Source organism: Leguminivora glycinivorella, chromosome 19, assembly GCF_023078275.1.
Source record: "Leguminivora glycinivorella isolate SPB_JAAS2020 chromosome 19, LegGlyc_1.1, whole genome shotgun sequence".
NCBI lineage: Eukaryota > Metazoa > Arthropoda > Insecta > Lepidoptera > Tortricidae > Leguminivora > Leguminivora glycinivorella.
The window spans coordinates 9914507-9936906 of NC_062989.1; the positions used below are offsets into that span (position 1 = coordinate 9914507).

Here is a 22400-nt window from a genome sequence, read left to right on the forward strand (position 1 = left end):
AGATATCTACTAGCGCTTCGTTTCGTGAGCGTTTCGTGAGCGATTGTGCCATTCGGCTAGCCACCCTGTTCATCTGTTTTGTATATGTGTGATTGTGTGTGGGTGTGTGTGTCTGTGATTGTTTTGTTGTTATTGTGTGTGTTGAAGTTTACTTACACTACAAAACTACTTTGAAGTGAAAGTTAGACTTTTACGTCACAATAACTTGCTTAAAATTTGGCCAGTTCAATGTCTTAGTTAATACGTTTTTAAATCAACTAACCAAATTAATATTACCACCTGTTCAATTTTGTGTTTCTGCGTGCCTGGCCCGTTACAAATTTGACCTTGATACAACACAATAGAGCTGTGAGTCGCATGACCGTTATGTCGCAATTGTGTAATTATCATTCTTACTAAAATTGCATTGACTTTAAATTGATAGTAGGTTGTTTTTATCGCTTAGTATTACTTAACCGTCCCGCTTAGACGCACGTGTGTATATAAAAATATTTATTTATTTATATTTATAAAATGTCTATTTAATTTAGTTAAATACTAGCTTTTACTTTATTTAAATACTAGTTTTTAGTTTTTTTTTTTTGTGACGAAAAAATGAAAGTTTTTGATAGTGTTTTGTTTTTGTGTGCAATTTTGGGTACTGTGAGCGGAGGAGTGTTACGAAATGATACCTTTACACTTGACATAGTGCATTATAATGATTTCCACGCCAGGTAAGGATATATAATTTAATTGCAGTGCAAGGTTGTGTTCAAGTATGAATAATATTCAAGGGAAAATGTGAGGAAAAGAAACTAAAAAAATAAATAAAGAAAATTCACTTAAATGATGTATGAAATCTTACTTTTATTGACATAAAATCTCTCCAGTTTGGTACGCAAAAAGTACGTACTTAGTAAAAAGTATTACTTGGAGATAATCGCCACGGAAATCAAAATAAACTAATAGCGAAAGATAAAATAGGTCATCCACCCTACAAAGTTTTACAAAGCACAGATTTTATGACATTATATTTGATGAATGATGATTGACACAATTTGAAGTCAATGTCCGTGATTGTTGTAAATAAATTAAATATAAAAATGGAAGTGAAAAAACAAACTTCAAACACAATAAATGCAATTATCTATTTTGTCATTGATAAAGCTGCAACAATTCATAATCTGAAAAAAACATAATCTTACAAAAATCAGATCGAGTGCACGGAGTTCCGTACAATTTCGCGATTGTCCACACAGTCTTGTTTTTTAAGATTATGAATTTTCAGATTGATCTTACAGATTGCACACAAGTCTTTTTTTAAGATTATTAATTTTAAGACTGCCTGTTGCCGGCCTAATATAAGGCCAAGCTTAAAAATTATTTACCATAGGTAATTACATAATTTATGATTTCTAATATTATTCAATATTTGATTTCCTCCACACCAACTGGTAAAGGCTTTTTGATTCTTCGAAAACGGATGAGAAAGTTGCATTTTATCCACATGCGAAGAAAGTAATTTCATACTTTTAACTTGACGCCGCAATTAACGTATTGAAAGTGATAGCAAACGCGCGAAAATTTGCTTTAGGGGCCCATTTCTTGAAGCTACTAATTAGTTACAATTCCCAAGCGGTAGTCAATGTCTAATATGACAAGTTGGAAAGAGACTTCCGCTTGTAACTTGTAACTAGGACGCCTGAAAAGACATCCGATCTCCGTCATCAGATTTCTTTCCGTCATTCTTCGGATCTCGTGCGTAAATCTAAAATATCTAAATACATATTTCTACGGCTACTAAGTACTACTTCACGGGTTTCCATCAAAATCGGATCGAATCTAGTGCGAAATTGCCCTAACACTATATATCTTCAGACATGAGGTTGATAATCGTATTTTCTCAAGCTTTATAGTTATTTGTTATACAAGGGGCAAAGTTGTATTTTAACGCCGAGTGTGGAATTGAAAAACGAGCAAGTGAAAGGAATCTATAGTTGAACCACGAGCGAAGCGAGTGGTTCGAGAATAGAATCCAGAACTTGCGAGTTTTTTAACACACGAGAAGTAAAATACATTTGCACCCGAGTGTAACACAAAACTTTTCCCCTCACTATAGCGAGGAAACTATAACGCAAAAAATGCGTTTATCACTGCTTCCAGTAGTTCCATAGGTGGTAAATCATCTTTATTACTAGATTCGCCTACTTTTATCAATTTTAAAGCAGTTATTTTGACTTTATTCAAGGTCAAATTACTTTACCCACTAGTGGATAAAATGCGTTTTTACCCGCTGGTATTAAAGGACAAAACACGTGTTTCCGAGCTAGTGAGGGGAAAAAATTCATACTGAGTACTGATCGCTAATATTATATTCAAGTCATTAACCGGAATCACATGACTAGACTCTGCTTGAATGAAAACTGAACCTCATTTGAATGAATCACAGTTGCTATTTTAATGACAGAAAGATATATAATTTAAGTGCCTAAACAATGTGCATTGTATTTTTGCAAAGCAGTTTAGAAGTGAAAGGTTCTTACAAACAAACTTGAACCTTATAGTCGTATTGGAAAAAGTTAATCTTGAAAGGATTGTATCATTTTGTTACTCTGACTAAACATTTTTCAATTGTAACTAGTGATTATTCTGGTTTTAATTTGTTATGTTTTCATATAGAGGGTAGTTGTAACCCATGTCAGTCTGTGTCCGAGCATTAAACGTAGCACATCAGTGTTCTATGAATCTGGAGTTTTCTTTAGAAACCTACGTCTAGAACACAGCAATTGGCGACGAGATCGATATCTACGTGTGCAGAGAACGTTTTTTTCAATTAATTGGTTGGAAAAAATGACTACATCAAGTGCAAATGTAATGTTCGGCGGCAGTCTCAATTTTGACCATCGGATTCACGAATGGAGTATCTTCAGGAGCAGATTGTTTCAATTCTGCACTGTTAATGATATTACGGAAACAACAGACAAGTCAGAAGTGAAACGCCGTGCCGTGTTATTGTCGGCCTTATCGGAAGATACCTACCGCATTCTTCGAGACTTAGTGGCGCCAAAGGAAGTTGACAGCGTAGAATACAAGGTTTTGTTACAACATCTGGATACGCATTTTACGCCAAAGAAGAGTACATTTGCTGAACGCTACACTTTTTATAAGGCTGAACAGCGACCGGGTGAAGAGTTGCCAGATTGGGCCGCACGAGTGCGTAGCCTGGCCCAGTACTGTGGTTTTAAAACGGAGTTGGACAGTGTATTACGCGACAGGTTTGTCTTAGGGTTGGAAAATGTAAAAGAAAAAGAAAAGTTATTTGCCGAGAGCGTTGACACTTTAACGTTTAGCAAGGCATTAGAATTAGCGCAAAGTGTGCGGTGCGCGCGAATAGCGTTGCAAAAAAACACAACCCGCGGTACCCGAAACTCCAGTGTTTGCCGTCAACACGTCGCGCGCGCAACGTAACCCTCGTAGTAACTTGGAAAGTTGTGAAGTTTGCGGCTATAAAAATCATACAAAGGATCAGTGTCGTTTTATTAACTATACATGTCAAAAGTGTAAACAAAAAGGACATTTAAAGCGAATGTGTAAAACCAAAGTGCGAAGGAATTATTTTGTAGCAGAGGAGGATGACGATATCATTCAAGGTGAGAGTGTTTACAGTATTGTTACAGTTTATGGTGAACCGATGGTACAGATCGTTACGATAGCGAGCGAGCCTATTAGTTGCGAGATTGACTGTGGGAGCGCAGTGTCACTAATGCCCCACGACATCTACGATAGGTATTTCTCAGAATATGAGTTAAAGTCGCCGAAGCTCGTATTAAGGTGCTATAATAAAAGTAAGCTGGCACTTAAGGGTACCGTTAGCTTACCCGTCACCTACGATGGGGAAACTAACCAGGTTATGTTCTATGTTTGTGTGGAGAGCGAGGATCGACCTACTTTATTGGGGCGCGATTTTTTTAGAGCATTTCGTTTACAAATTTGTAGACAAAACGTTAACAATATAGTAGGAGATGACTTAGGCTCTAAAATCATGACTAAATATTCTAAGTTATTCACAGACGAACTGGGGTGTTTTAATAAATATAAAGTCACTCTTAAGGTTAAACCGGACATGCCATTGAAGTTTTTCAAGCCTCGCCCTGTGCCATTGCCATTAAAAGGTAAAATAGAAGCTGAGATTCAGCGTTTAGTAGATTTGGGGATCCTTGAGAAAGTAGACCACGCCGATGTCGCTACGCCGATAGTGCCCGTGTTGCGCGCCGACGGAAATATTAGGATCTGTGGGGACTATTCGGTTACGTTAAATAAGGCGTTATATGTTGATAACTATCCGGTTCCACGTATTGAGGATTTGTTTGCTAAGCTATATGGAGGGGAAGAGTTCTCAAAACTCGACCTGTCTAGGGCGTACAATCAGCTGGAATTGGACGAGTCGCGTAACTTAACTTGCATAAATACGCATAAGGGTTTATTTCGCTATAACCGTTTAGTGTTTGGACTCACGAACGCGCCTTATATTTTTCAACAGACGCTTGAAAGCGTACTAGGTGACATAGACGGCGTTTGTATATTTATTGACGATATATTGGTGACCGGAGAAAACCGCGATATTCATATAAAAAGGCTAGAACAGGTTTTAAGTAGGTTAGAGGATGCCGGGTTACGATTAAAACGCGAGAAGTGTGATCTATTTAAAAAATCAGTCGAATATCTCGGTTTCATCATTGATAAACACGGATTGCATAAGTCACCAAAGAAAGTTGAAGCCATTTTAAAGTGTACGCCTCCAAAGAATGTTACAGAACTTAAGTCTTTCCTGGGCTTAGTCAATTATTACAGATGTTTTGTGCCTAACACTTCCAGCGTTTTAAAGCCTTTGTATTCACTTTTAAAAAATGACGTAAAGTGGGAGTGGGGGGAAGAACAAGGAAAAGCGTTTAAAAGTATTAAGGAGGAGATGGGTTCCGAAAGGGTTCTCGCGCACTACAACCCCGAGTTAGTGACGATAGTGACAGCTGACGCAGGGCCCGCCGGCCTCGGGGCGGTCTTATCACAGACGCAGCCCTCTGGCGAGGAGCGCGTAGTGGCTTACGCTTCACGGTCACTTTCAAAAGCAGAGTGTAATTACGCTCAAATACAAAAGGAGGCTGCGAGCTTAGTGTTTGCGGTAAAAAAATTCCATCACTACTTGTATGGCCGTGACGTGCCATTTGTCTTACGAACGGATCATAAACCACTTATTACTATTTTTGGCGATAAAAAGGGCATACCGGAAATGGCTGCAAATCGTTTACAGCGATACGCATTGTTTTTATCAAGTTACAATTTTAATATTGAGTATATAAAAAGCGAACAAAACATCGCGGATTTTCTTTCGCGCTCGATATCCAGTTATTCATCAAGGGTTGAACAATGTGATAGTGAGCTCGTAGATACGTGCTTATACGTTAATTACTTTACGGATAACATGCTCAGGCCGATTACGTTATTAGAGGTAAGAGAGGCGACCACAGCTGATAGTAATCTCAATGAGGTTAAACGGTACGTCATAAATGGGTGGCCGCGCAAAATAAAAAATGAAACTTTGAAACCGTACTTTAAATGTAGGTTTGAGCTTCATGTCGAAAATGGGTGCATTCTAAGGGGTCACAAATTAATAATTCCACGGGAGCTTCGCGAAAAAATGTTAGACGAGTTACATAGTTTAGTCTAGAGCCAATTTGGCCACAAGTCGTCTCCTTCACGATTTTCGTCGACATCTCTTCTAAATACCTAAAACAGGTATGGATATGTTCCTCGTTCTCTCCAGATTACGAATTGACCTGTTTTAGTTTAAGGAGGGGGGGACGGGTCGAGAAAAAGGGGGGGAAAGATGGCGACCGACCATCATAGATATTTATTCACATCTTGAGTCCTATGGCACCAATCTGTTCGTGCGAGGTGTCATTTGAAAGCTTATTAAACCTACTTTAATTGTTTTCAAATAACTATACTCATAAAAGTAACCGTTTACGAAATATTTGAAAATATGTGTTTTTTTTTCGCGCATGAATTGCACAAGTACTAGTAAAAAATGCGTCTAACTCAATAAACAATAACTTTACCGCAATTGATGTTATTATAAAATTTTTGCGTCTATTTATGCTCTTTCTAAAAATATAAGTTTCATTAGTATATGATAATATATAACCATGTAATTAAGAATTTTGTTTGGCAGGGGTTATCCTCCAGGTCGCATAAACGGGCGCTGACCGTAGTAAAGTATTCAATATTTTTGAGGTCTTATTTTACGGATCCATATGTTAGAGGTATCGTTTGAAAGATAATTAAACCTACTATAATTGTTTACACATAACTATAGTCATAAAGGTAGCTGTTTACAAAATATTTGAAAATATGTGTTTTTTATCGAGCATGAATCGCACAAGTACTGGTAAAAAATGCTTCTAAGTAATTAAACAATAACGTTACCGCAATTGATGTTATTATAAAATTTACGCGACTATTCATGAGCATTCTAAGAATATAACTTTTATTGGTAAGTGATAATATAACCATGAAATTACGAATTTTGTTTCGTAGTGGTCACTCTGCCGGTCGCATAAATGAGCGCTGACCGTAGTAAATTATTCAATATTTTTAAGTTCCTATTTTACGGATCCATATGTAAGAGGTATCATTTGAAAGCAAATTAAACCTACTATAATTATTTTTGAATAACTATAGTTATAAAGGTAGCTGTTTACAAAATATTTGAAAACATGAGTTTTTTTTTCGAGCATGAGTTGCACATATACAGATAAAAAATGCTTCTAACTTAATAAACCATAACTTTACCGCAATTAATGTTATTATAAAATTTACGCGAAATTTCATGCGCTTTCTAAAAATGTAAGTTTTATTGATGTATGATAATATATGACCAAGTAATTACGAATTTGGTTTAGCAGGGGTCACTGCGGCCTGTCACGATATTGGGTGCTGACTGACCGTCGCCAAATTTTCTACATTACTCAGATCCTATTTAACTGATAAATTTGTGAGAGGTATCATTTGAAAGCATATTATGCGTACTATCTTTATTTCTAATACTTCAAGTCGAAACTGTAGAAGTTTACAAAATATTTGATTAGTAATATGTGTATTTTACTGTGCAAAAATAGCATTGGCATTGATAAGACACGCTTCTAGCTCAAAAATTATAGTTTTCCGCAATTGATATAATAACAAAATAAACGGAAAATTACTTACACAAAAAATAAGTTTGGTTTGTATTGCATAAACAATTAATTTTAATTTGTTCAGCTCACCTACTGCGCACCATCATATAAATGGATGTCCACCGTCGTTACCTTTTTTCATGATTTTTCAGACTTTATTTCACTGATCTATATTCACAATAAATATACCTAATTTATCACGTATCGAATTTACTTATATACTTAATTGATCAGTAAAATAAAATCTGTAAAATGATGAAAAAATTAATGCAACGGCGGTTGACATCCGTTTAAATGACGATTGACCGTGCGCAGTGGGTATGGTGGACAAATTAACATAATTGTTTAAGCAAAACTAACAACACTCATTTTTTGTAAAGACCATATATTTTGCGGTTCATTTCGTTATTATATCAATTGCGGAAAAATATAATTTATCGAGCTAGAAGCATGTTTCACTCGTATCAGTGCGAATTCTATTCATATACAGTAAAAATACACTTATTGTCAAATATTTTGTAAACTTCTACAATTACGACTAAAATTATTAAAAAGTAACGATAGTACGCAAAATATTCTTTCAAATGATACCTCTCACAAATTGATCGCTAACATAGGATCTGAGAAATACATAAAATTAGGGGACGGTTAGCACCTATTTACGTCACGGGGGTGCAGTGACACCTGCTAAACCAAATTCGTTATTACTTGGTTGTATAATATCATACATCAATAAAACTTATATTTTTAGAAAGCACATGAAATGTCCTGTAAATCTTATAATATCATTATTTGCGGTAAAGTTATTGTTTCATGCACTAAGATACAATCTTAAAAATTATGAAAACGGCAACGAAAATGGTCATCCATGTATATAACGGTGTGCAGTGAGAATGATGGATAAATTAACATTATTGTTTATGCAATACTGACAAAACTTATTATTTGAAAAGGTTTAAGGTCATTTTGGCGTTTATTTTGTTAGTATATCAATTGCGGAAAAAATAAAATTCATTGAGCTAGAAGCATGTTTTACTCACATCGGTTCCAATGCATATTTTCAAATATTTTGTTAGCTACTACAGTTACAACTAAAATTATTGAGAACTAATGATAGTACGCATAATATACTTTCAAAAGATTCCTGTTCAATAAAATAGGATCTGAAAAATATAGAAAATTTGGCGACGGTCAGCATCCATACGTGGCCGGGCGCTGTGGCTCCTACTTAACCAAATTTTTAATTACTTGGTTATATAATATCATACACCAATAATACTTATGTTATTAGAAAGCGCATGAAATTCCACGTAAATTATATACTAACATCAATTCCGGAAAAGTTGTTGTTTATGGATTAAGAAGCATTTTTTACCAGTAGGTACTTGTGCGACTCATGGTCTATAAAACACATATTTTCAAATATTTTCTAAACAGCTACCTTAATGACTGTAGTTATTTATAAAAAAATATAGTAGATTTAATTAGCTTTGAAACGATACCACTTGCATATGGATCCGTAAAATAGGACCTCAAAAATATTGAATACTTTACTACGGTCAGCGCCCATTTCTGCGACCGGGCAGAGTGACTCCTGCTACACCAAATTCGTAATTACATGGTTATATATTATCATATACCAATGAAACTTTATTTTTAGAAAGAGCATGAATAGATGCAAAAAATTTATAATAACATCAATTGCGGTAAAGTTATTGTTTATTGAGTTAGACGCATTTTTTACTAGTACGTGTGCAATTCATGCGCGATAAAAAAACACATATTTTAAAATATTTCGTAAACGGTTACTTTTATGAGTATAGTTATTTAAAAACAATTAAAGTAGGTTTAATAAGCTTTCAAATGACACCTCGCACGAACAGATTGGTGCCATAGGACTCGAGATGTGAATAAATATCTATGATGGTCGTCCGCCATCTTTCTCCCCCTTTTTCTCAACCCGTCCCCCCCTCCTTAAACTAAAACAGGTCAATTCGTAATCTGGACAGAACGAGGAACACATCCATACCTGTTTTAGGTATTTAGAAGAGATGTCGACGACTTTTTGCAAAAGAGGTCGTTTGGTCCCTGACTAGTTCACATTTCGGCGTCGTCAAAACAAAGACCGAAGCCCGATCACGAATGTGGTGGCCCGATATTGACAAACACATAGAACAAAAGATAGGTTCTTGTAGTATTTGTAACGCAATGCGTAAGACCCCGCCGCGCGCACCGCTTGCCGTGTGGCCTTACCCTAAACGACCTTGGAGTCGTGTGCATATGGACATGTTTTCAGTTGAAGGAACGCAATTTTTGGCAATCATTGATGCACACTCTAAATGGGTCGAATGTTTTCTAATGAAATCAACGGAAACAAAAGCGATCATTGATAGGTTGGTAGAAGTAAATAGTAGATTTGGATTAATGCAGGTTTTAGTATCCGATAACGCAGCGAATTTTTGTTCGAAAGAAATGGAAGTTTACTGCGTAGCAAACGGCATAAAACATTTGACTAGCCCCCCCTACCATCCGCAGTCGAACGGCCAAGTAGAAAATAGTATTGGTTTTTTGAAAAGAGGTATAAAAATAATAATGGCGAATAGCAACACGGAGCCTGTCTCCAGGCGAATACATCAGCTGTTATTTAATATAAGAAACTCCGTTCATTGCACAACCGGTTTTTCGCCCGCACAGCTGATGCTTGGGCGCTCGCTCCGCTGTCGTCTCGATCTGTTGCATCGCGATAACGCGTCGCTAGACAACAACTATGACTCATCACACTCACAATCACCTAACATGTCGTTATCATCCGAAGCTAACCAAAATGTTTGTTTTAAACAGATCTCACAAACTAAGAACTATGGAGGGCGGCGCAAGGTGTGTTTTGTGGAAGGAGATCAGGTGTTAGTTAAACATATATTTAGTAACGGAAATAAGCACGTATGGAAAAAAGGTTGTATACAAAAACTTATAGGTAATAAAATGTACTTAGTTCGTATAATAGATTTAAATATATTAGTTAAGAAACATGTAGATCAGTTACTGTTGTATAAAGGTAATAATAGCGTAGGTACTACTAGTGATACCCAAGATATTTCATCTGACCTGGAAATAACAATCAACGAGTCGTTATCTCCAAATCATGATGCAGTGTCACCTCCAGCGATTGAAGGCCAAACCTCTGACTCAAGTTTAGTTGAAAGTGGAAATAATTTAGATGAGCCTTGCCAGTCGCTGATACCACGGGAAGGTGTACCCCCCGACTCCATAGTCCCGCCTGCTGCCACATCGGTGGCCCAGAATGATGTTTTTATAGACGGTGAGGCGGAGGGTACCGAGACTACCTTAGACCCTATGACGCATGCAGATCGTCGTAATATCCGTGCCACTCGCAATCCTAACCCAGTGTACAGATAAATACCTACTGCTGCCTATGTTTGTTAGTGTGTAACCTTTCTAATGTATTAGTATGCTTAGATAGGTCATATTTTAATTTTAAATTTTAAGCTTTCTTTACTATTGGTGGAGGAATTGTTATGTTTTCATATAGAGGGTAGTTGTAACCCATGTCAGTCTGTGTCCGAGCATTAAACGTAGCACATCAGTGTTCTATGAATCTGGAGTTTTCTTTAGAAACCTACGTCTAGAACACAGCTAGCTATAAACACATTTATGATGTATGCTGTAGAACATCCGGGACAGAATTTTTCAACTGCATAGTACATATTATTAACCCACCCACTGCTGGGCACATACCTCCTCAAGTCCTCACATACGTGAAAGGGTTTTTTGGAGCAGACCTATGTTATGCTCGCTGCTTCTATAAGGATTGAAAACTATTAGACAGTAATTGAAAAGCTGTTGAACAGAAGTATAAAAAGGCCTGGGTAAGTGAGGCCTGAGTGGGATAAGGGGCATGCAGCGAACTCAGGCTTTACACTAAGTCCTCATGGTGCGGTACAAAGACCTGCGACCACCAGAAGTCTCTGAGCTGCTTCTATTTCAATAATTTAATCTATGAAATAAAACTGTGGAAACGGATTAAATCGCGTATAATGAATTTACAATTCATCCCGACGTTTCGAACACTTTACAGCGTTCGTGTCACCCGTTGACCACGAACGCTGTAAAGTGTTCGAAAGGTCGAGATGAATTTTAATAATATAATTTAATCTATTTTTCACAATTTACTAACTCCCTTTCTGAAGGCGATAAGTACCTCATGACTGAAGCTCGCGATCAACGGGTGATGAGGACGATAAATAAAATCTTAAATTACCATTTTCCAGATTCGAAGAGACCTCAGTGAAAGACACAGTATGCAAGACAAACGACACAGCGTGCCTAGGCGGCTTCGCAAGACTGTACTACGAGATCAAACACATAATCAACCAGAAACCTGATTCCCTCCTCTTGAACGCTGGAGATGACTTCCAAGGCACATACTGGTACACTCTGCTGAAGGATAAAGTGACGTCTACTTTTATTAATATGCTGCCAAATGATGCTCATGTAAGTATAAGGAGGTATTGAGTTTTGAATGATTCACGGTTATTTTCATTAGACTTATATTGACCGGGATATAGACCGTGGTTACCTTTTTGATTTTTGTCGAGCTCCCGATATTTCGACGCAGTTGCATGCATCATGATCACGGAAAACTGACGAAGGTGGGTGGATGTCAACGTTGCGTAGACAGCGCGCGATCTACCCTCCTTCACGCGCGTCGGCTGCGTTCACTTTCGGCGTTACCACTGGTCGCATTCACACTCGATAGTCTGTCCAAACACACTACACTCTCACTGCGTCGAAATATCGGGTACTTGACAAAAATCAAAAAGGTAATCACGGTCTATATCCCGGACAATATAAGTCTAAGGAGGTATTGTTTCAATACTGTGGATGGCGACGATTTCACCGAGGTCTTTTAACACTTCGTTTCTCCAGCGGTGTCTGAACGGCTTTGGACAGAGAAGAATGGCGGTCTTTGTTGTTATAGGCCGGGTCGTCGCGCCATCTGGTGCATTTGTTGCGGCGTTTATGGATTTACGGGGTCCTGCATCGCCGATGATAGCAATAGAGTTCTATAGCAACGCAGCACTTCTTACCACAGCAAACGCACACAAAATGCGAGCCTGCAGGAGGTGGTAGCGCACGACGAATGCAATTATCCAACGAGTGGCCTAGCTCACCACAATGACATTAACACTTGACACTGACAAGTGCCTAGTTCTGGGTGAATAAGTAATACTCAGCGTTATTATTTCCTTATTTAGGCAATGTGTACGACGAAGTTACACTGTCTGGCGACAATTGTCCTTGGAGTGAAACAGGCCACAGTTCTTGTTGTGTTTTGATGTACCGACATTTATTTTATTTTATGACGCGATTTAGGTCTCATGTTTTCATCGAAGCAGCAATAGCACATTCGTTGTGATCACATGATCCAACTTAGACTTGACACGAACTGTTTTAGCGTAGTTTTTCTTTCATTTGCGTTTGAGTAAAATAGTATAGCTACTAAATCAAATATCATAAATATTATATTATAACGTATTCGTCGCATATAACCAAACAATACAGTTGATGACCGGTATTAGTCACGGCAACATTTGCGTAATTGCATACTACCCTACTACTGAGGGACCAATCTACACTACACGTGACATAATGAACGTGCTCTATGAATGGAGCTCGGTTGAATGGATTCATTTGATCACATATAAATACTAATACATAATACGAGTATTATATGTATCATACATATCTACAGCCTTTATAGTCGAACTATCTGAACGATCTCAACAATATGGCTCTTCCATGTTACTTAATGTGTTACGTATCGACATTTAATAGTCAGGGACCAAACGACCTCTTTTACAAAAAGTCGTCGACATCTCTTCTAAATACCTAAAACAGGTATGGATGTGTTCCTCGTTCTCTCCAGGTTACGAATTGACCTGTTTTAGTTTAAGGAGGGGGGGACGGGTTGAGAAAAAGGGGGGAGAAAGATGGCGGCCGACCATCATAGATATTTATTCACATCTCGAGTCCTATGGCACCAATCTGTTCGTGCGAGGTGTCATTTGAAAGCTTATTCAACCTACTTTAATTGTTTTTAAATAACTATACTCATAAAAGTAACCGTTTATGAAATATTTGAAAATATGTGTTTTTTTATCGCGCATGAATTGCACAAGTACTAGTAAAAAATGCGTCTAACTCAATAAACAATAACTTTACCGCAATTGATGTCATTATAAAATGTTTGCGTCTATTTATGCTCTTTTTAAAAATATAAGTTTCATTGGTGTATGATAATATATAACCATGTAATTACGAATTTGGTTTAGCAGGAGTCACTCTGCCCGGTCGCAGAAATGGGCGCTGACCGTAGTAAAGTATTCAATATTTTTGAGGTCCTACTTTACGGATCCATATGCGAGAGGTATCGTTTCAAAGCTAATTAAACCTACTATATTTTTTTATAAATAACTATAGTCATAAAAGTAGCTGTTTAGAAAGTATTTGAAAATATGTATTTTATAGACCATGAGTCGCACAAGTATCTACTGGTAAAAAATGCTTCTTAATCAATAAACAACAACTTTTCCTGAATTGATGTTAGTATAAGATTTACGCGGAATTTTATGCGCTTTCTAATAACACAAGTTTTATTGGTGTATGATATTATATAACCAAGTAATTACAAATTTGGTTAAGTAGGGGCCACAGCGCCCGGCCACGTATGGATGCTGACCGTCGCCAAATTTTCTATATTTTTCAGGTCCTATTTTATTTAACAGGAATCTTTTGAAAGAATATTATGCGTACTATCATTAGTTCTCAATAATTTTAGTTGTAACTGTAGTAGCTAACAAAATATTTGAAAATATGCATTGGAACCGATGTGAGTAAAACATGCTTCTAGCTCAATGTATTATATTTTTTCCGCAATTGATATAATAACAAAATAAACGTCGAAATGTATGACCTTTTCAAATAATAAGTTTTGTCAGTATTGCATAAACGATTAATGTTAATTTATTAGGGATGTACCGACTAGTCGCCGACTAGTCGGGAAAGCCGACTATCCGGCCACATTTGTAGTCGGCGATTAGTCGGCGACTAGTCGGCAAAAAGGGCCGATTAGTCGGCACTTCATTAGTGATAGAAAAACAGTACAAAATTAAATTATCAGCTGAAAATTATGGTTGTATTATGTAGCTATTAGTAATTCCTTTTTTTCTCAAAACAACAAATATCTGTTATCACCACAGAAATAAATTTCCTACCTAGGATTATCGACTTCATAGGCAGGATCACTACCCACTAATCCAAGTCGGTTGTTAAAAATGTAAAATGTATATAAATATTGTCATGAACCTTTGCACATCTGTAAAAAATCATGAGAAGCGCGAACGAAGGACCAAAAATGACATTCAAAATGTGAATTTATCGAAAATTATGTTCTGGCCGACTAGCCGACTAGTCGGCCGACTAATCGGCCACCCAAGCGCCGACTAGTCGGTAGTCGGCCTAGTCGGCCAAATCAATAGTCGGTACATCCCTATAATTTATCCATCATACTCACTGCGCACCGTCATATACATGGATGACCATTTTCGTTGCCGTTTTCATAATTTTTAAGATTGTATCTTGGTGCATGACCAATAAACAATAACTTTACCGCAAATAATGTTATTATAAGATTTACAGGACATTTCACGTGCTTTCTAAAAATATAAGTTTTATTGATGTATGATATTATACAACCAAGTAATTACGAATTTGGTTTAGCAGGTGTCACTGGACCCCCGTGACGTAAATAGGTACTTGCCAAGAGTGGCACTGAAGCTTTAGTAGTTTCATGTGCTCTGCCTACCCCTTTACAGGATACATGCGTGATTGTATGTATGTATGTATGTGTATAATGTATATGAATAGCATTCGCACTGATACGAGTGAAACATGCTTCTAGCTCAATAAATTATATTTTTCCGCAATTGATATAATAACGAAATGAACCGCAAAATGTATGGCCTTTACAAAAAATGAGTTTTGTTAGTTTTGCTTAAACAATTGATGTTAATTTGTCCACCATACCCACTGCGCACGCTCAATCGTCATATAAACGGATGTCCACCGCCGTTGCCTTAATTTTTTCATCATTTTACAGATTTTATTTTACTGATCAATTAAGTATATAAGTATATTCGATACGTGATAAATTATATTTATTGTGAATATACGATCAGTGAAATAAAGTCTGAAAAATCATGAAAAAAGGCAACGACGGTGGACATCCATTTATATGATGGTGCGCAGTAGGTGAGCTGAACAAATTAAAATTAATTGTTTATGCCATACAAACCAAACTTATTTTTTGTGTAAGTCATACATTTTCCGTTTATTTTGTTATTATATTAATTGCGGAAAACTATAATTTATTGAGCTAGAAGCGTGTCTTATCAATGCCAATGCTATTCATGCACAGTAAAATACACATATTACTAATCAAATATTTTGTAAACTTCTACAGTTTCGACTTGAAGTATTAGAAATAAAGATAGTACGCATAATATGTTTTCAAATGATACCTCTCACAAATTTATCAGTAAAATAGGATCTGAGTAATGTAGAAAATTTGGCGACGGTCAGTCAACACCCAATATCGTGACAGGGCGCAGTGACCCCTGCTAAACCAAATTCGTAATTACTTGGTCATATATTATCATACACCAATAAAACTTATATTTTTAGAAAGTGCATGAAATTTCGCGTAAATTTTATAATAACATTAGTTGCGGTAAAGTTATAGTTTATTAAGTTAGAAGCATTTTTTTATCTGTATATGTGCAACTCATGCTCGAAAAAAAAACTCATGTTTTCAAATATTTTGTAAACAGCTACCTTTATAACTATAGTTATTCAGAAATAATTATAGTAGGCTTAATTTGCTTTCAAATGATACCTCTTACATATGGACCCGTAAGAAAGGAACTTCAAAATATAGAATAATTTACTACGGTCAGCGCTCATTTATGCGACCGGCGGAGTGACCACTACGAAACAAAATTCGTAATTTCATGGTTATATTATCACTTACCAATAAAACTTATATTTTTAGAAAGCTCATGAATAGTCGCGTAAATTTTATAATAACATCAATTGCGGTAACGTTATTGTTTACTGACTTAGAAGCATTTTTTACCAGTACTTGTGCGATTCATGCTCGATAAAAAACACATATTTTCAAATATTTTGTAAACAGCTACCTTTATGACTATAGTTATGCATAAACAATTATAGTAGGTTTAATTATCTTTCAAACAATACCTCTCACATATGAATCCGTAAAATAAGACATCAAAAATATTGAATACTTTACTACGGTCAGCGCCCGTTTATGCGACCTGGAGCATATCCCCTGCCAAACAAAATTCTTTATTACATGGTTATATATTATCATATACCAATGAAACTTATATTTTTAGAAAGAGTATGAATAGATGCAAAAAAATTATAATAACATCAATTGCGGTAAAGTTATTGTTTATTGAGTTAGACCTATTTTTTACTAGTACTTGTGCAATTCATGCGCGATAAAAAAACACATATTTTCAAATATTTCGTAAACGGTTACTTTTATGAGTATAGTTATTTGAAAACAATTAAAGTAGGTTTAATAAGCTTTCAAATGACACCTCGCACGAACATATTGGTGCCATAGGACTCGAGATGTGAATAAATATCAATGATGGTCGGTCGCCATCTTTCCCCCCCTTTTTCTCGACCCGTCCCCCCCTCCTTAAACTAAAACAGGTCAATTCGTAATCTGGAGAGAACGAGGAACACATCCATACCTGTTTTAGGTATTTAGAAGAGATGTCGACGAAAATCGTGAAGGAGACGACTTGTGGCCAAATTGGCTCTAGACTATAACTTCATTTAAGACGCTACAGGTGAGAAAATGCTAAAATGGAAAGGAGTCCCCCTTTAAATTTGGGAATTTTAGTTAAATATACTAGTGTTATTAACTAGATTTATCGAAAAAAATTGTCGATTCAGAACAACTCACTTAAAAAATATTGCGAAAAAATCCGACACAGATAAAAATAATAATAATCTGTATTTAAAAATATTTTAAGCGGGTTACTCACGTATTAAGTCGCTATAGAAATTAGTCGTCATCCCAATTTCAATCGTGACAGTGGTTGGTCGGTGCCACCTAGTTGGAAAACAGTTCTAGGCACTACGTCGGTCCCCAGTGTAAACGCACCCTTAACAAGTGACGTAATAAGTGTTGTGTGCAATCCTGCTTTTGACAAAAGTAACATAGTAGGTAGCTCCGATCTCTGTACGGTGACGTCGCCCGCGCCGCCTCGCCCCCCTGCGCCCGTCCTCAGCAGCCGCGCGCACCGAGCAAGCGCCCGCAGTATGCGTCGCGCTCTCGACATGTAAAGGCGGGGTCGCTACTCTTGAGAAAGGTTCTCGAAATTGAACCGAAACATGTCGAACGCTATATCGACTTAATACGTGAGTAACCCGCTTAAAATATTTTTAAATATGTATGAGTCTCACGGGAGTTTTATAGTTAAAATAATAATCTGTGTTGAAAAAAATCATTGCTCTATCTTCAAAAACCAGGGAGGAAATAATCGAGAGCGTTTGTATGAAGAATTGACCCCTCCTGTATCGTCTTAATGCGTTAAGTATCGACATTTAATGTCACTTTCGGGTCAAACGCGATTAACAAACATAATTTTACATTTTTTCGACATTCGTGTCTTCCGGAACCACGGACAGTGCAACCGATGGAGCGTCGAAAAAAGGAAATGTGTACAAATTCAAAGAATTTAATTATTTAATTAGGTGCCCTGGGTAAGTAGCCAAATGCACATAAACACTTACAATAACATCGTTATCGTAGCTAGCCAGAGATCTAATGGTCTTCCGTATTGACGCGACAGAATCCAGCCTGTATTTTGATCGGCGTCTAGCGTCAACGATTTTCATTTCGGATAGACCGGCAGGGCTGGCAGGGCCTGTATCCAAGAGTACACTAGTACCTACAATTTGACGCTCCATACGGAAAGACATGCAACTGACTTTGTTGCACCGCTATATAAAAGCAATAGAGAAATAATTAAGATACACTTGTGTGAATGTCACGACCTCGCCAAACAAAGAGTGAAGAACTTTGGAGCAGGTTACCTGGTGCCAAAGGACTTCTTTTTTTTTTTTATTATTATAAATGGGCTTACTCTTGACCACAGACTAGCCAAAGGCAAAGACGTGGCCTACGATGGAGTGAGCTCGCCCAGAAGATGCCTGTTCACTCTGTTCAGAGAGCTACCCATGAGCCTCATCATCCGATACGTGGAGATGGTCGAAAAGCTCCTGAATAGCTGAAGGATCTTAGGATCGTGGGGGGTAATTGCACAAAAGATCCCGATGCGTCGAAGTGTATCTAAGGGCCCCTCAGATTTAAGATAAGATAAGATAGGGTACTCAGTAGATACTTACTTGTCAACGTAAATTCCACAATGGGATAGCACGATGATATAATATCAATTCCTTGTTCAGTCAACAGCTTGGCTTCCCTCTGCACTATAGGGATTGGGTCCAGAAATTAAATTTAACGCCTTCCGGGTTTGATAAATCCTGCAAAAAATAAGATATACGAAGCGTAAATCTATTGCACCTACTCTCAGGCCGTTTTCACATTATCCGATCCGATATCGGATGTCGGAAGGATTCAATGGTAAAAATTCCAAGATGGCGCTTGTAATGTATGGGACATCGGTCCGACATCCGATATCGGATCGGATAATGTGAAAACGCACTTAGCTAAATCCTACGAATGAACTTTAACTACCAATAAAGTTATCATTATAGTCATTCGCTAATGTTTTCAAAGATAAAAAGATCTAAAAAAGTTTACTTATAGCAATACACGGCCATGGAACTATACAAGTCAAACAATCAGAAATTAATGTCTGCCTAGAGGTATATCACTTAATTAATAGTCTATTGTATTTTTAAATGTAGCTTCATAAGTACGTACATTCATATCTGCTTAACTATCCACGTGCTAACATAATACCATGATTATTACATTACCCATACTTCTCGTTTAATTTCAGTATTGTATAGTTGAACATAAATTTTTGGTGTTGAAACCCGCAATACACAGTGTGCATTTGCTGACTTGCAATTATTTATGGAGTAAAAATATAGGCCATACCAAGAATAATTTATATAGGATTTACAGTCTTCATAATAAGAATCGCACCTCATTTTTTTAACGCCACCTATCGAATACTATCATAACTAATACATTAACTACACTGATGATACCTACAGTTTTTTTAATATGTTTTGATGTTATATCATGATATTAAAATAAAAAAGCGTGTTATTTGTTCTCATAAAAAATAAAGACACGCAAAAATGTTTTAGGAAAATATGCCACTTTCAGGCTGCAAAATCTAGTCTTATCCATCTAAATTTTAACTTCTGATTAGCAGAAACGTCTGCAATCGATGCCACTAGGCTTAGAATAAATTTAAAAGTGGAAAATGTCTGCCTTGGGTGAGACTTGAACTCCAGAGGCCGTGAGTTCAAGTCTCACCCAAGGCAGACATTTTCCACTTTTAAACTTATCCATCTAGTTTTATCCCTAAAAGGCCCATATATTTCAATGGTATACTGTTTTATATGGGTTCCCGGTATACAATATCTTCCTTGTACTAAGGATTTTTTTAGACTAGATAAACACTTAATAAACGCTCTTTTTTCTTTCCTGTGTGTGTTCTTATTTTTGTACAATAAAGTGTATTACTACTACTACTACTACTACTACTACTAAACACTTGTTTTTATTTATTCCAGACTCTAGGCAACCACGAGTTCGACGACGGGGTAGCAGGCCTAGTACCCTACCTGAAAGCACTAAACGACCCAGTAGTGGTCGCTAACTTGGACGTCACTCTGGAACCTTCTCTGCAGGGCCTGTTCCAGCCTCATGTGGTTTTGGAAAGAAATGGCAGGAAGATCGGCATCATCGGAGTTACTACACCGGATACTAAAGTAAATATTTAGGGTTGTTTTCTGTAACAAAGCACTAAAGGACCCTGAAAGCCCTAAAGGACCCGGTTGTGGTGATCAACTCGGACATCACTCTGGAACCTTCTCTGCAGGGCCTGTTCCAGCCTCATGTGGTGCTAGAAAGAAATGGCAGAAAGATCGGCATCATCGGAGTTACTACACTGGATACTTCAGTATCCGGTATAGTAAATCTTTAATTTTTACGGTCGCTTTCTGTAATGGCAGCATTAAATTGAGCTGTAATCATAAAATTGACCATATAGTTTCCATAAGTAGATTGTGACAGATGGCCTGGTGGCCTGGCGGTAACAGCATTCGACTTTATCTAGGGTCGCTGGTTCAAACCCTGGTTCTTACCAATGTCGTTTTCAGAACTTATGTCATTTGATATTTGCCAGTCGCTTTTTGAAAAGGAAAACATAGTGAGGAAACTGGACTATTTAATCTCAGATGGGCATAGTCTGCACTCTGGGTTGGAAGATCAGGTGGTAGTCACTTTCATAAAAGAAGACCTGGAATTAATTCCAGGGTCTTATCAACCGTGCATGGATCAAGCGAGAAAGAAGAATATTCGAAATATTAATAAATAAACATAAATCCAAACGCGCGAATTCGCACGAAGCTACTTCTTTTCTTATGCGCACTGCCATGGAGTGGAATTCCTTGCCGGCGGCTATATTTCCGGGCTCATATAACCCGGCAACCTTCAAATCAAGGGTGAACAGGCATCTTCTGGGCGAGCTCACTCCATCGTAGGCCACGGCTTTGCCTTTGGCTAGTCTGGGGTCAAGAGTGAGCCCATTTATAATAAAAAAAAATAGAACCATAATTAACTCGGATCTTATTTTTTGCAGGATTTATCAAACCCGGAAGGCGTTAAATTTCTGGACCCGATCCCTATAGTCCAGAGGGAAGCCAAGCTGTTGACTGAACAAGGAATTGATATTATCATCGTGCTATCCCATTGTGGAATTTACGTTGACAAGTAAGTATCAGTCTACTGAGTATACCCCTATCTTATCTTATCTTAAATCTGAGGGGGCCCTTACGGATACACTTCGACACATCGGGATCTTTTGTGCAATTACCCCCCACGATCCTAAGATCCTTCAGCTATTCAGGAGCTTTTCGACCATCTCCACGTATCGGATGATGAGGCTCATGGGTAGCTCTCTGAAGTCCTTTGGCACCAGGTAACCTGCTCCAAAGTTCTTCACTCTTTGTCTGGCGAAGGCGTGACATTCACACATTAGATGTCTGACGGTCTCTTCCTCTTCACCACACATACGACAATCAGTGTTGTCAGCGTGTCCCATCTTGGCCAAAATTCCTTTGACCCCGTATATTACCCTTAGGGCGTATTTACATGGTGGGAGAACTCGCATGCGAGTTTCATTGCATTGAAACTTGATTGGCGTGCTTAATTGTATGTAACCTTAACAATCCGCAACGTAACAAGTTTATAATTATCGCTGCCTGTACTTTCCATTTACGACTGAAATCTTCATCATAATAATTCTAAAAACCCTAAACATGGTTAAGATTCGCTGCATTATCGTGCGTGGTTGTGGTGTAAATGGGGATGGTACCTCATAGTCATCGGAATGCCAATCAGGCCAATCGGATCAGATAGTATACCACGTTGTGTTAGTGCGTTTTCACATTATCCGATCCGATATCGGATGTCGGACTGATACATTACAGGCGCCATCTTGGATTTTTCCATTGAAATCCTTCCGACATCCGATATCCAAAGCGGAAAATTGGCAGATCTTAAGACCCTGTTGACGACTGCCGACGAATATCTGAGGACTGACATTTTAAACATTTAAGAATTAGAGAACCAGTGGCCACATGGCAGGGTCGCCATGCGATGTTAAGTTAATACTATCAACGCTTAAGGTGGAAATAATTAGGCTACAATGTTACACATACTGCTTTTCACGCTTTTCAAATGTGTAAAAATTTGATGAGTTGAAAACAACAATACATAATTTACTAAAATTAATCATTAGAATCAGAACATGTTGATTAATATAAGTAAAATAGTTGAAATAAATGTGAGTTACTCTTAAT

General features: G+C 37.3%; 1 protein-coding gene across 2 annotated transcripts in view; it reads left to right on the top strand.

The window, feature by feature from the left end:
- The first annotated feature begins 560 nt into the window (after positions 1–560).
- LOC125236620 (apyrase-like) overlaps positions 561–22400 on the top strand; it is a 30200-nt gene continuing 8360 nt past the window's right edge. For both annotated transcript variants that reach the window (XM_048143486.1, XM_048143488.1), the window contains exons 1-4: positions 561–713; positions 11501–11723; positions 20109–20306; positions 21179–21309. In XM_048143486.1, the coding sequence (XP_047999443.1) occupies positions 595–713; positions 11501–11723; positions 20109–20306; positions 21179–21309 (671 nt within the window). In that variant the 5' untranslated portion in view covers positions 561–594. The remainder of the gene's footprint in view (positions 714–11500; positions 11724–20108; positions 20307–21178; positions 21310–22400) is intronic.